Source organism: Protopterus annectens, chromosome 15.part0 (genome assembly GCF_019279795.1).
Source record: "Protopterus annectens isolate FY-2018-M chromosome 15.part0, PAN1.0, whole genome shotgun sequence".
NCBI lineage: Eukaryota > Metazoa > Chordata > Ceratodontiformes > Protopteridae > Protopterus > Protopterus annectens.
This window is the reverse complement of record NC_056749.1, coordinates 70,438,036-70,453,086: the sequence shown is the minus strand read 5'-3', so window position 1 is coordinate 70,453,086 and position 15,051 is coordinate 70,438,036. Positions and strand designations below refer to the sequence as shown.

Sequence of the window (15,051 nt, the reverse complement as noted above, 5' to 3'; positions counted from 1 at the left end):
GAGAGCGGGTGAAGTTTGCACTGAACCTGTCTGCCAGGATGTTGGCAATATTGGTTGATTCCGTGTATTTTGTGCCATTCTGCACTAACTCTGAGCAGGTCTGAGCATTGCCACTTAGATTCTTGACATAGCTAAAGAATGCCTTGTGATTATCTTTGGAGTCCTTGGCAAGTTTTCTTTCAAAGCTTGTCTTGGATGATTTTATGAGAGACTGTAGTTTCTTGCTGATACTGATCAGGGATGTCTTCCCTTCTTGGGATTTTACTCTTTTCTGTACTAGTTTCCTCCTTCTATTGTATAGCTTGTTTATGGCGGGGGTCCACCAGACTGTTTTCCTTTTCTTAGAGTAGTGAGTCTTGGTTTTGCTTGTGATAGCACAATCCATGCATTCTTGTAGATGCCTGTAGAATGCATTAGTAAAGGATTTTGCAGCTTGGACAGCATTATCCTTTAGCATGGGGGCTTTGAAACTTCCCACCTCCATCTTAAGTAACGTGAAGTTTGCTTTTGAAAAGTTTTTCATGGTGGTTTCCTTGTCCAGGGGTGGGGCGGAATGTGGATATCCAAAGTGATTTGTTTATGGTCAGATCTAACCAGCGAGGGGTTGACCTCTGGTGTGGAACACCAGTCACCCATGTTGGTGATGACCAGGTCCAATATGTTGTCATCTCTGGTGGGAGTGTTGACCAGTTGTTCTAGGGTGTTTGAGTTTATAAATTCTAGGAAATGTTGGGCAAGGGAGTTAGTACTTGAGTAGTTCTCCAAATTAATGTTTGGGTAGTTGAAATCACCGAATATTAGGGTATTTGTTTGGACCTTTATGTTACCCAGTGTTTCCACAAATACGGAATGGGTGTCCTGGGACATGGTGGGTGATCTGTAGCAAGCTACAATTTGAATTGCAGTTTTGCCCATTGTTAGTTGCATGTGGATAATCTCTGAAGCATTGTGCTGTGTCACTAACCTGGAGGTGTGGGTATCCTTGGTGAATATGGATACTCCCCCGCCTTTTGTATTTCGGTCCGGGTTCTGTGGCCAAAATGTATGGTATGAGTTGTAGCCTGGTAGTGCTGGGGTGCTCTCTGGAGCCTTAAACCAGGTTTCTGTTACTGCACATATATCGATTTTCTCCATACTGAGGAGTGCCTCGAGTGCATGCATTTTGAGGTTTAGACTTCTGGCATTGAGTAGTATTACCCTCAGATTTTTGTTATTTGTGCTATTTACAGAGGTGGGTTTGTCTTTTGAGCCTTGCCTAAAAAGGCACTATGGGGGTCGGAAAAGCCTTGGTCAATATTCGAAAGCCTAAAGGTGACAGGTGCAAGCCGCCTCTAGCGAAGCAGCGTGGCTTGTTGAGCATGTCATCCCAGGCAAACAGACACTAGATCCCCTTAGAATGACACCAGAAACTTAGCCAATTGTTGAAATTGATAATTTTTTCTTTATACCATGGTATCATTCTTGTTGTGGGCAGGATGCTACTCAGGGTTAGGGTCATACCAGCCTGGGCTATGTGATCAGAGAGCTCTTCCATGTCTCTTTTCATGTAGTCCAGGGAGGTATGGCTCAGGTCATTCACACCAACATGGACAATGACAGAGTCGTGTTTGTACTTGTTCTGGAGTGACCTGAGTGCTTGTGTTATATGGCGGATCCTGGCATCCGACAGGCAGCTAACAGTAACCTTCTCCTTATTCAGAAAAGTGAGTGGAGCATCAGTGTGCCTGACTATAGAGTCACCTATTACTAGTGTGTTGGGTATGTTATTTTGCCTTGAGGGCTTTGATTGCATGGCACACTGATTTTATGAATTATGTGTTTCATTGTTTGTGCTGGGGGGGGTGGAGGTTGCTTGGATGTTTGCTTTGGAGGTCTCTGTTGGTTTTGCAGATTTTATTTAGAGCTTCCGAGTATGTTTTCATGTATTTATGTGTGGTTTTGCCGGCACTGGTTTAATGGGTCTATGTGAGACTGGTGGTGTGATGCAAGTATTTCCCTTCTCCTCTTGACTGTCTGATTCAATCTTGGGTTGAGAGAGCTTAGCCTCCAGTTTGGCTGTATAATTGCATCTCTTGCATGTATTAGTGTTTGGTGGTAGGAGGAGAGTGTTGTCTTTGTACATGAGGCAGTTGTAACATTGCCTCAAAATGCCCAAATTCACCAGTTGGACTGGAGAGTACATCTGAAACTGCCCTTTGGATGTGCCTGGATAGGTACAGTAAACTGTTTTACTGAATGGCTGGTAAGGTAGAATAGAGAGCCTTGTCCTTCTGTAGTGCTAGGGTTTATAAGTGCTTGCTATGGGTTTTGAGCAAGTGCTGGGCTGAGAAATGAATAGGTTGAGTGCTTAAGTTGAAAATTTGTCTAGTTCCAAGGGTAAAATTGAAGAGGAGACTTTGTGGAGCCGGAAATAGTTATACCCTAGCTAACCGACGCTGCCTGGTGCGCAAAACCGGCAAATGCATTTTTATATAGCAGGGAAATGAAAGAGATAGAAATTAGCCCAAAATGGCCAGTAATCTACTACTTTCTGGGCTGAAACCACTCCTCCAGGGACAGAGCTCAAAGCTCCCCTCTCTCACAGGTGAACAGAGAAACTTCCTTCTATCCAAGCAAGGTATGGCTAAACACAGAGATTTGTAACACAGCCCTGAATTCAGCACTAACCTGAAAACTGGACTATACTAGCTTAGAAAGGCGGGAAACAAGTATTTTTTTTTCAGAAAATAAAGTAGATACAATCAAAAAAACACTTTAAATGTGCATAAAAAGATGCTTATTGTTATATATCTCAGATCAGAGTTGTAGTCAGTGCCCCTAGTAATAAAGTAGGAAGAAACACAAATACAGTAAAAGCAGATGAATAAAGTGCAATTTTTTTATATATATAAAACAACAGAAAACAATCTGATTTAAACAATTTACAACAATTAAAGACTGAAGTTAGAAAACAATGACAGACATTTGAGATTAAAACTTCATACCCTTCAGAAAATTCATGCTAATTCAAAACCTCTTATTCCATCAACTTTCAAGACCAAAATTTAAAAATTGTCCCTATTCTTTTGGACTTTGTCACACTTTTAGTCATGGCTTTGTCCAGATTTCTTGCTCTAAGAGGTTGAGAGGTATGAGTAGAGTGTATATGTGTGAGCCAAAGACCCGACACCTGGTCAGAGTTTTAAAGGCCATGCCCACTACTTCCTGTGCAAAAATACTGGGGGTATCCAGAAATGCACAACACTGCAGAAAGTATGTCTTAATGCAACTGCATATTATTTTAAACAGCTTTAGTGTCATGAAATCCGGATTGATAAGTATCATAACAAAATGCAAGTTTTGCACTTAAGTATTTAGTTTAAATGCATGTCTTGCTACAGTTGGTGATGGTAGATACATTTACAAAACCACCCAATAGAATTAAGGAGTGCTTTGTGCAATGCTATTCATTTTCTGAATGTCCCTGATGTCTGTGTCTGTTAACTTATCATTGTCAGCAAAACCTATGGGTATTAAAGTCCTGACCCCAGATGCCTCAGAGGGGGGGGGTTAATTATCTTACTCTGTACTAGATTAAAACATGCACATGTCCACAGTATGCAGCTCCCTAAAAGCACTGTGTAACTGTTGGGGTGTTATAGTGCAACTCTAGCTTGTTTGGGATCTATACAAGACTTATTGTTAACTTTTCACTCTAAGAGACTCAGTATGAAGAAGTAAAAATTGACCTTCCTATTAGTAAACTAGATTCTCCCTCCAAGTCTGAATTATGGAGATCCAAATATACAGGTATATAGCAGAATGAAGGAATTAATGTTTAAACCTAACCAGGCTAAACAAAGAATGAAGGAAATCACAAAGAATTGAAACAACAGAGGTATTAGAAGAATACTTTGCATCAGTCCTTAAAAGGGAAGGTAAAGGGGGCACCATTCAGGGCAGAGTGCAAAGAGCACTGAGCAGACATCAGACGCAGAGAGTGAAGAGCAGTGAGCAGACATCAGACGCAGAGTGCGAAGAGCAGTGAGCAGACATCAGACACAGAGTGTGAAGAGCAGTGAGCAGACATCAGACGCAGAGTGCAAAGAGCAGTGAGCAGACATCAGAGTGCAAAGAGCAGTGAGCAGACATCAGACGCAGAGTGCAAAGAGCAGTTAGCAGACATCAGACACAGAGTGCGAAGAGCAGTGAGCAGACATCAGACGCAGAGTGCGAAGAGCAGTGAGCAGACATCAGACGCAGAGTGTGAAGAGCAGTGAGCAGACATCAGACGCAGAGTGCAAAGAGCAGTGAGCAGACATCAGAGTGCAAAGAGCAGTGAGCAGACATCAGACATCAGACACAGAGTGCAAAGAGCAGTTAGCAGACATCAGACGCAGAGTGCGAAGAGCAGTGAGCAGACATCAGACGCAGAGTGCGAAGAGCAGTGAGCAGACATCAGACGCAGAATGCGAAGAGCAGTGAGCAGACATCAGACGCAGAGTGCAAAGAGCAGTGAGCAGACATCAGACATCAGACACAGAGTGCAAAGAGCAGTGAGCAGACATCAGACGCAGAGTGCAAAGAGCAGTGAGCAGACATCAGATGCAGAGTGCAAAGAGCAGTGAGCAGACATCAGACATCAGACGCAGAGTGCAAAGAGCAGTGAGCAGACATCAGACGCAGAGTGCGAAGAGCAGTGAGCAGACATCAGACGCAGAGTATAAAGAGCAGTGAGCAGACATCAGACATCAGAGTGCAAAGAGCAGTGAGCAGACATCAGAGTGCAAAGAGCAGTGAGCAGACATCAGAGTGCAAAGAGCAGTGAACAGACATCAGACATCAGACACAGAGTGCAAAGAGCAGTGAGCAGACATCAGACGCAGAGTGCGAAGAGCAGTGAGCAGAAATCAGATGCAGAGTGCGAAGAGCAGTGAGCAGACATCAGACGCAGAGTGCGAAGAGCACTAAGCAGACATCAGACGCAGAGTGCGAAGAGCAGTGAGCAGACATCAGACGCAGAGTGCGAAGAGCAGTGAGCAGACATCAGACGCAGAGTGCGAAGAGCAGTGAGCAGACATCAGACGCAGAGTGCGAAGAGCAGTGAGCAGACATCAGACACAGAGTGCAAAGAGCAGTGAGCAGACATCAGACGCAGAGTGCAAAGAGCAGGTGTACATTTTGATGAGTTTATGTGATCTGAAGTACTTGGGTGCAGTCTGTGGCTGATGATTCATAGTGGATGCCCTCTGCATTAGCAGTTCTAAAGCTGATTCTTCCTACAGCATGGATGTGTATGTCATGTGTGGTATGTCTCGTTATAAATTATATGGTTTTGTTTAACTTGCCTTTTATGAGTATTGTATTACTTAAAAGTTTCACATTTTGCATGTCAAATGGTACTTTGCACTTCACAGATATTTGAACATACCTCTCAACCATACCAAATTCCTCAATATTTATAATTTTTGGGGTTGAAATAATAGTGTGCCACAAATTCCTGAGTAGCTCCTTTAAATCCCGCTTTTGTTTTTTATTTTTTATGTACATGCTAACATCATTGTACATTGCCAGCATATCCCACAGTGACCCCCCCCCCCCATTTGTTTAGGCTTTGCCCAGATTCTTCATGCTAAGAGGTTGAGAGGTATGACATGTTTTGATTTTTCAGTCGTAGAAGAAATGGAAACAGTTGATTTGTTGTGGTGACCCCTGATGGGAGCAGCCGAAAGAAGAAGAAGTCCTGCATTTACTCATTACAAATGCACGAGGAAGGGGAGGCATTTCCTTGCATTTTGCTACAAGAAATAAGTAGCATTTCTGTTTATTCTTATTGTGTCTGAAGCTTATAGTAATGTGTCAAGAAATACTTTCATGTCAAGTTACACAAGCAGCTTTGATTATGCAGTGGGGGCCGTTTAGTATTGATAATGTCAGGGGTACATTACAGGGGTCACATCAGAGTGGGTCTTCTGACAAGCATCCTGTTTTACAAGGTTTCCTCTTTTGCTTACAAGTTAGTGACTCTAAATGTCTTTCAGAACTTAATTATTACATTCACACCAGAAACTGCAGCACAGTATAACTGCATACATAATAATCCCAACATACTTTATAGTTACTTCCACAAAAGCACCTGACGTAATTTATACTATTTTATATACATATAAAATCATATGTAATAGCAAGAATTTCAATAGCGATTATTTATTTTATTTTATTTATTTATTGACATTTGATGACCTGAAAGTCCAACTGGGTCAAAAACTCATTTTCAGCGGAGGCCCGGGGAGAGAAGCTCCACAGTTACAAAGTCACAAATCATGAACGATTAAAGAATTTTAAACACAGGCAATTGACAAGATGTTAATATACTAATACAATAATGTAGATTCGCAGTACAAATTAACATACAGTTAATTAAGGATTTACATAGTTTAACTGATCTGAAAAAAAAAATTGCCATATGTGATGGTAGTAATCAAGGTCAACCAATTAGATTAGAATTTTTAACTTGTTTAGCACTCAGGCAGAATAAACCTTTTTTTATTACTATGGAAGAAATGTTGGAGAAAGTGAAAGATGTTCCTTTTCTGAGTTTAATGTTGGGAAGACTGAAAGATAATGGTGGTAGCAGAAGAAGAGGTTAGTTGTGAGATAGAAGAAGAAGGAGAAGATCAGAGTGAGGAGTTAGCGTAAGATGTATTACCGAAGGATTACAGTGAGAGTTATGGTGGAGGCTGATAAACAGTATGTCAAGTAGGTTTAGCAGCTAATATATGGAGAGGGTAGTGTAAGACAGTGGGGCAGTTATGGAGGCTAGGAGGAGAGCTGATAGTTGTTAGTGGCTTAGGGAAGCTTGACACAGGAAGATAAGTAAGTAGAATATGGCATAGATGGTGTTAGGCTAGAGACAGGTGTTAAGAGGGTGAAAAGAGAGGTGGGCTTAGGATAGATTAACTCTGTTAGTTTTTGTTTAGGTTATAAGAGGTAAGGTAGTATTTTTTCATTGTAAATTTGAAGGTCTTAAGGGATTTGATGGTGCTAATATTTGGCGGTAGGTCATTCCGTAGTTTAGCAATGACAGAGGAGTAAAGGCTTTGCCTGACTCTTTTAGTGGGTTTATATACTTGTAGGAGTAGCTTGTTAGTGGGGCAGAGATTTCTGGGTGGAGTGCAAGGTTATAAGATAGGTTTTAAGGCACTGCAGCTATTGTTTTTATTGGTAATTTTGTGACCTAGAGCTGTGCTGAATTCTGGTATTGAGGGAATTGTAGCCAGTTTAATTGTTTGAGAATGCAACAATGGTGAGTGTGATTAGGTAAGCCAGTTGCAAAATTAGTAATTTTATGATAACATGATTGTAATTTGTTCTTTAGGTTTGTGTGAATTAATAAGAATAGGAGCCCCATAAAGAAGGGAGGGGAGTAGGAGGGTGTTGGCTAGTGTTATTTTAGTAGAAGCGTACATGAGCTGTTTGTGTCTGTGAAGTTTGTCGAGTTTGATGTGTGTTTTTTAATCGTATTAAGTATGTGTTGTTTGAAGGTAAGTTTAGAATCAACAGTAATGCTTACAGTTTTACTTGAGTTTCAAATTCAATTTGTGTTTTGTTCTGTGAATATATTTTGAATTCATGTGAGAAGGATTTTGGAGATAACAGCATAAGTTTAATTTTATTTGGGTTAAGCAGTAGTTATGCATTGTTTAGCCATGTTTCAATAGAGATAAAGGTGTTTTATGTAATTGTTAAGAAATGGTGGGGGTTGTTGAATTTAGAGATAACAGTGGAGTCATCAGTGTACTGGAAGAGTGTGCTTTGGAGGGAGGCATTATGAAGGTTGTTAATGAATATATTAAAGAGCAGGGGTCCTAAAATGCACCCTTGCGGGACTCCAGTACTGTTTACCTGGTATTTAGATAGGTTAGATAACCATTTGACACCTTGTTGCCTTTCAGTTAAATAGCTGACACATGGTTGCCTTTCAGTTAAATAGCTGAAGAAACACTTTTGAGTAGTTTGGGAGCAGCCTAGTGTAGACAGTTGCTGTAAATGTTTAGAATGAGACACTGTGTCAAATGCTTTTGCTAGGTCTAATAAGATTACAGATGTTAATTGGCCCTTGTCCAAAGCTTTGTTTACAGTGTCTGTGAAGGATAGCAATGCTGTGGTAGTACTATGTGCAGGCCTAAAACCATGTGGGGTGAATGTAAGGATATTGTTGTCTAAGAAAAATGTAATTAATTGTATGTGTATACACTTTTCTAGCAATTTAGATAGAGGGGAGAGGATAGAGATGGGTCTATAGTTAGATAGTTCATTGATTTTTCCTCCCCTGTGCAAGGGAGGTAAGATGGATTTTTTTTTTTCAGAGCTTAGGGACATAGGATTCGATGATAGACATATTGATTAATATACTGACAAGATAGGCCATTGCTTCTGAAACGAGTTTTAGATATTCTGATGGAAGATTGTCAGTAGAGCGGGAGCAAAGTTTTAGTTTTGTGAGAAATTTATGTACAAGTGAGGTAGGAACAGACTGAAGACAGAAAGTAGTTTTTGAGGGTGTAACTATGCAGGTTTGTTCAAGGGTGGTGAAGGAATGTGGAATTAGGTGACAATATGGAGCCTATAAGGGTTCGATTTTCTATGGGTTTCGAGTTGGTGTTAGGTGATGGGTGGTTTATACGTTTTTGTATACTATCTATGACGTGGGAGGTAAACATGTCTGCTGTTTGAGATGGCTCTTTATCAGGGGCTGGTGAGGGGTTTTGAGATGACCTAGGAGTGTTGATATAGATTTGCAGAATTTTCTAGGATTGTTGGTTTGGCGGGTTAATTGCTGAGTGAAATAATTGTTTTTGTCTGCAATGATTAGTTTCCTTGATTGCCATCTTAAGATAAGAAATCTGCACAAAGCCAAAACAACAGGGGAACAAAGTACCAAAAACAGGGACCACTGGTAAATAGCATTCTTATAAGCCTAGAACGTTGCTAGAATAAAAGTTGTGCTACCATGCATTTTTTGAAAGGCATGAAGTCTGAAACTCAAATGACTGACATTATTTAGTAAATTCAGTTCTCACTGATTTTCCAGAAAACCACAACTTTTATAAGGAGTAGACCAAAAATACTGAGGCAAAAATCTGGACTTTGTGTGAAAATATGGAGATTTAAGAGGTATGATTACGTCTCTTTGCACAGTATGGATTTTGTTAGACATTGTTCCATTTATATGAACTTCTGAAAATAAAGTTGAGATCCTGGGGGTGTGGGTAGGGCTAGGACTATGTAAAGTGACCCAAGTTGTGGTTTTAATTTTATCACTGCAATACATTATTATTGTAGGTTTTAGTCCGACTTACGCCATGTAACTGTGACTGGAATAAACAGTTTGTTGTGTAGAAAAATGACCTGAGCCAGATATACAGTGCTTAAAATAGACAGTTTTCCATAAAATACAATCCAGAGATTAAACTGTGATTCTTAAATTTATAATGTCAAGTCCTTAAATTCAGTCTGACATAATTCATTGGTGTGGCTGTAAGTAAGCCTGAGCATGGATTAATATCAGTGCAGAACAATGTACATTCAATTAACACTAGAGCAAACAGTAAACAAAATGTTTTATTTTATTTTATTTTAGGAGAAATTGATCTAAATGCCAGCTTTCCTGAAATCTCTGGTTTTGTCTGTATTCAAATGTGTCTGGAACTTTAATGATGCTTAAGTTTAAGGTCACACAAGCACTTCCTTCTCTGTATACCTACAAAGTTTAAAGTGAACCTTTCTCATAATAATAAACTTAATTCCAAGGGCTATGGCAAAGTTAGGAACCACCAAAAGGCTAAATTGTGTGTATAATATATGAGAATGAGAAACAGTACTGCTATTTGTGTTTGAGTATCCCGTTAGGTCTGACAGCCGGTGAGCGGAAAGTTTGGTGCTGCCACACCCAGCTGTTCAAATAGACTGTAGGAGCTTAGACTGTAAAAAGATTGTGTATGATATACAGCCATGTCTCACTGTTGTTCCTTATTTATGGTTAAAGACCTAGGTTTTTCTACTTTAGTTTAGTTTTACATTTAGGGAGTGGTCCTGGCAAGCAAACAGTATGTTTCACAGTTTTGCTCATTATTTGTATATTTATCTGATAAGTCTGTGAGATCCATGTGCTATGCCTTAGTTCAGCAGCTGGCATACAGTCTGCGAGATCCATGTGCTATGCCGTAGTACAGCAGCTGGCATACAGTCTGCGAGATCCATGTGCTATGCCTTAGTTCAGTAGCTGGCATGCAGTCTGCGAGATCCATGTGCTATGCCTTAGTTCAGTAGCTGGCATGCAGTCTGCGAGATCCATGTGCTATGCCTTAGTTCAGTATCTGCCATGCAGTCTGCGAGATCCATGTGCTATGCCTTAGTTCAGTAGCTGGCATACAGTCTGCGAGATCCATGTGCTATGCCTTAGTTCAGTATCTGCCATGCAGTCTGCGAGATCCATGTGCTATGCCTTAGTTCAGTAGCTGGCATGCAGTCTGCGAGATCCATGTGCTATGCCGTAGTACAGCAGCTGGCATACAGTCTGCGAGATCCATGTGCTATGCCTTAGTTCAGCAGTGGCATGCAGTCTGCAAGATCCATGTGCTATGCCTTAGTTCAGTAGCTGGCATACAGTCTGCGAGATCCATGTGCTATGCCTTAGTTCAGCAGCTGGCATACAGTCTGCGAGATCCATGTGCTATGCCTTAGTTCAGCAGCTGGCATACAGTCTGCGAGATCCATGTGCTATGCCTTAGTTCAGCAGCTGGCATGCAGTCTGCAAGATCCATGTGCTATGCCTTAGTTCAGCAGCTGGCATACAGTCTGCGAGATCCATGTGCTATGCCTTAGTTCAGTAGCTGGCATGCAGTCTGCGAGATCCATGTGCTATGCCTTAGTTCAGTAGCTGGCATACAGTCTGCGAGATCCATGTGCTATGCCTTAGTTCAGCAGCTGGCATATCTGCCTCTGTCCTCCCTTTACCATTTCTTTATGAATGCTGCCAGATCTGCTAATGAAGTGTGACTGACCTGACAACTACTGAATGGATGTTTCTGAACAAGTCACTCTATATCATTGAGATCTCGGCAACACGTTTAAATGTAGATTTATTTGGTCATCACCAAAAATGCTGTGGAATGCAAGACTACATGTAGGCTACTAGAAGTGTGACATTCCACACCATATAGGTGTTAATGAGTTAAAATCATTCAATAATGTAGAAGGAACTGGCATCCCAGGACTTTTAGCATGCGTGATACATTGCTGGATGAAACCACCAACCACATAATTCAATTTGTCAGTGCCAACGGCATGGTAAAAATTCCCAGAAGACTTTTGGCTTAAAAGCTGTCATCTTTACATCTTGGAGGATATTTCCATTATTGGAGACCAGAATTTGAGCAAAATGCTATGTAATCCATGCTGGATTGCAGCTTCCTTTGCTGACTATTTCCAGCATTTATATGCTGAACTGTGAGTGTGAGGAAACTGCTAAGCACCTCAAGGCTTGCTTAAAATGAGTTCATTCACTAGGTTATATTCTACTGAGGCAATGTTTTTGTATCTGAGAAAACGTTGGACCTTGATAGACCCTCCTTGTTGGTGTACTAGTGAGTGGGATTAGGAGGTCTCTGGACTCTTGTCCAATCTGGTTGAGTTTTTGGCAGAAGTAGAGCTCAAAATAGGATATTGCAAGCCATTATTATGTCATTGTTTAAACCCGGAAAAGGTCTGTTATATGTGGTGCAATGTAAGTCTCTATCTCTCTCTCTCTTACTAAGATGAGACCAAAAGTCTGGCTAAGATGTTAGGTTCAAGGCTGGACAAGGTCTTTTCTCCATAATGTGTAAGAATAAGGTTAACTCTGTCAAAGGTTAAGTAGTCTGAATCTCACCTTCTGGTGGTAACAAATGTTGCAGTATGTCAGATCTTTATGAAGAGCAATGACACTTTCCATAGAATCAGATGAGATTTTTTGTAGCTACCCTCATGAACTTCCTTTAGATTTGAAGTGCTGCTGTTGAATTTGAAGTGGTGCGTGTTGAATCTGTCTGTATGAATCCATCCACAAGGCTTAGATGAAATGTGGAGCTCTCACTTTCCTATGAAATTTTTAAAGAGACATAGAGTTACCTTTGTCCTTTTGTCCGTTCATACTTGTCCTTAAACTGCAGTTACAGTGTACTGAGACATAACAGGACATTTTACTTTTATGCAAGTGCAAAGCTTTATAAAAGTTTGAATGTTAATGCAAATAAAACCCTATTGTTCTGGTTAAAGTTTGTGTTATTTTGTTTTTTCAGCTTGTGTTTGAATGTTGGTATCCCACAATTCCACTGGAGTGGGCAGAGTCATGTTATTATGCATTCAAATTTTATGTTAATTAACATCTAGATTTTTGGCCAGTTGTACCTACTTTTCATTGGCCTTTGTCCAGATTTTGATGTCTCCAGGTTGAGAGATATGTATTTGAACAACAGTATAACATGAAAGGATCTCATGGGCCATGTGTTTAATCCTCTGCCAAGTGAAAACGTAAGAACATGTTCCTATACTGGTCTGTTGAAAGTTGACAGGATGTGTTTTCTCTTTTCAGGGCTTCTCCGATTATAGGCTATTTACCATTTGAGGTGCTGGGAACATCAGGTTATGACTATTACCATATAGATGATCTTGAGCTTCTAGCAAGATGTCATGAACACTGTAAGTAGTTTGGTAAATCTGTGAAAATATTGTGAATTTACACATTACAAAGGGCTGATAAAGAAAAATGTTAAACTATTATTTAAATGGGTAAATAAAAATAAAGGAAGTAGTTTCAGCATGAAAAGTATTCTATATTATATTGTGGATCCAGAGGCAAAAATTATCTTTATGCATTGTCTGGGAATATTATTCCAAGTGGTAGCTCTTATAATGATAGGGCAGCATCTTTACCAGTGATTTCTCTTGTCATATTATTCAGTCTTTTAGAAGACAATGTGTCTATACTATGCATTGTCTTTACAGATGTAATTCCCCCTGCACCCTCCATGTGGGAACTGTGACCCTGAAACCCCTACTATTTAAATATTATAGGTCTGAGATCTGACAATCTCCAGGGGAAGGAGCATTTTTTCACTAAGCCCAGTGACTGTCATTCTCACACACCTGTTGGCCATATGTTTCATTGACTAAAGTGTTATGAGAAAACACATATCAGCTTAAACCGCTTTCAACTAAACAAGTTCACCCATATATCTATATGCCTGTATATCTATATCCAGATCTATCTATACGGGGTTATGTCATTTTACTGAATCCCAAATGATTGAACCCATTTGATTGAAAACTGCTTTGGCTGAAAACTCATTTCACAGAGAAGTGTAGACATGTATACAAACTATATGATGGTTTCATTTCTTATCATAGGAATTACTGGAGAAGTAAGTCTACCACAGTATGTGTGGATTGCTGTGGTCGGTAAATCTACCACAGCATGTGTGGATTGCTGTGGTCAGCAACACATTATATCTCCCAATCTGTAGATGTGATGTTTGTGTTTCTACTTCAGCACTGATTCATAGTGTGTTTTTTTTATTTAAGTGAAACTTCTTTAGTCACTGTAGTGCGAGTTCGGAGTGAACCAAAAAGTGAAACCGATGTGACACCGGATAGTGGCACAGTTCTACCCACAGGAACAACTACTCATTGAAGGTGGTATGCCTGCAACAAGAATATACTAGTATATCACACTTACTGAGAGTTTATTTTCCATTTAAAAAAAAAAAAAGCCCAGTAGCCCACCGTGCTTTACCCAGGTTGAAACGGCTGTGTTTTTTTTAAACTTCATTGAAAGTGTTTGGAACTGTTTAATTCCTCCACCAAATTCATTTATCAACTGTAAACTATCTTTTTCTTACAGTGTCACAGTTTTGTATATTGTATTAAATATGAATAGCCACATTCAGCAGGTGCTGCAATGGACTGACTTTTTCAATGCCTTTGAGGTTTACAAACTCTCCTCTGTAGGGGATGCAACCAGTGTTAAAAGTTTGACAATCTGCCAGAAACCAACTTATTTTAGTCTATGTAAGACTTTCAATCCGATGCCCTTTCTCCCCTGCATTTATACAATTCCACTGCAATTGAGAAAGAACTACTATAAAAAGCAGCGGTGATATTCATGCCCTTCTGGAAGTTCGAGACCCAATAGTGCGAGTTCTGAAACATGAAACTTGTATGTAGTGCTACACTCGAGGAGTACAGGGAAACGTGCTGTTACAGATTCAAAGCGACCCCCCGATGTGGGGAGATGCACTCTGAAATCACTATTAACTTCAATAAAAGGGAATTCTCCAGGTTGGAGCCATTTTGGTTTTAGTATGCATTTTACCATAATTGCAAATACATTTTTGAACATTTCTACTTCCTCTCCTCCAATTTAAGATGGGAACACAATGTTAACTAAAGACAAATTCATCAGGGTAGATTCTGTGTCTTATTAATGTTTTAAATTAATTTGGGCATAAGTAATTATTCACACAAAATGAGTATACACACAAAAGGGTGCCTGCTACACGTGCTGGAGACACATGTCCTAGCTGCCAATCACTCGATGTGGCAAGTGCTCCAGCTCCCACTAACTGGAACTGGAGCAGCTAGGGCTGCAGTGGCTGTAGTTTTCCAACATAAAGGGCTGCATTAAGAGTGCAAGGGCTTAAGCACATTTCAGTTACCGCCATTGAAGTGCCACTTGACAGTAAAGCAGCATGCATACCTCTCAACCTCTTAGTGCAAGAAATCTGAGCAAAGCCTGACAAAATGGGGGGAACAAAGGCCAAAAATAGGGACAAACTTTAAATATTGCTCTTACAAACTTAGAAAGTTGCTAGAGTAACAGGGTTTGTTTTAACACACATTTTCAGAAGGATTTGAAGTCTGAAACTCAAATGTATGTCATTATTTAGTTTCATTATTCCTCAGATTATCCAAGTGATTTGCCAGGAAAAACACAAATTTTATGAGGAACACAACAAAAATATGAGCCAAAAA

The 15,051-nt window shown here is 40.1% G+C and overlaps 1 protein-coding gene across 1 annotated transcript in view; it reads left to right on the top strand.

Moving 5' to 3' along the window:
• Positions 1 to 15,051, top strand: part of LOC122789623 (circadian locomoter output cycles protein kaput-like) — a 1,222,827-nt gene that overhangs the window by 776,143 nt on the left and 431,633 nt on the right. Inside the window, exon 10 of the mRNA XM_044057016.1 lies at positions 12,614 to 12,720. Coding sequence (XP_043912951.1) covers positions 12,614 to 12,720 — 107 coding nt within the window. The remainder of the gene's footprint in view (positions 1 to 12,613; positions 12,721 to 15,051) is intronic.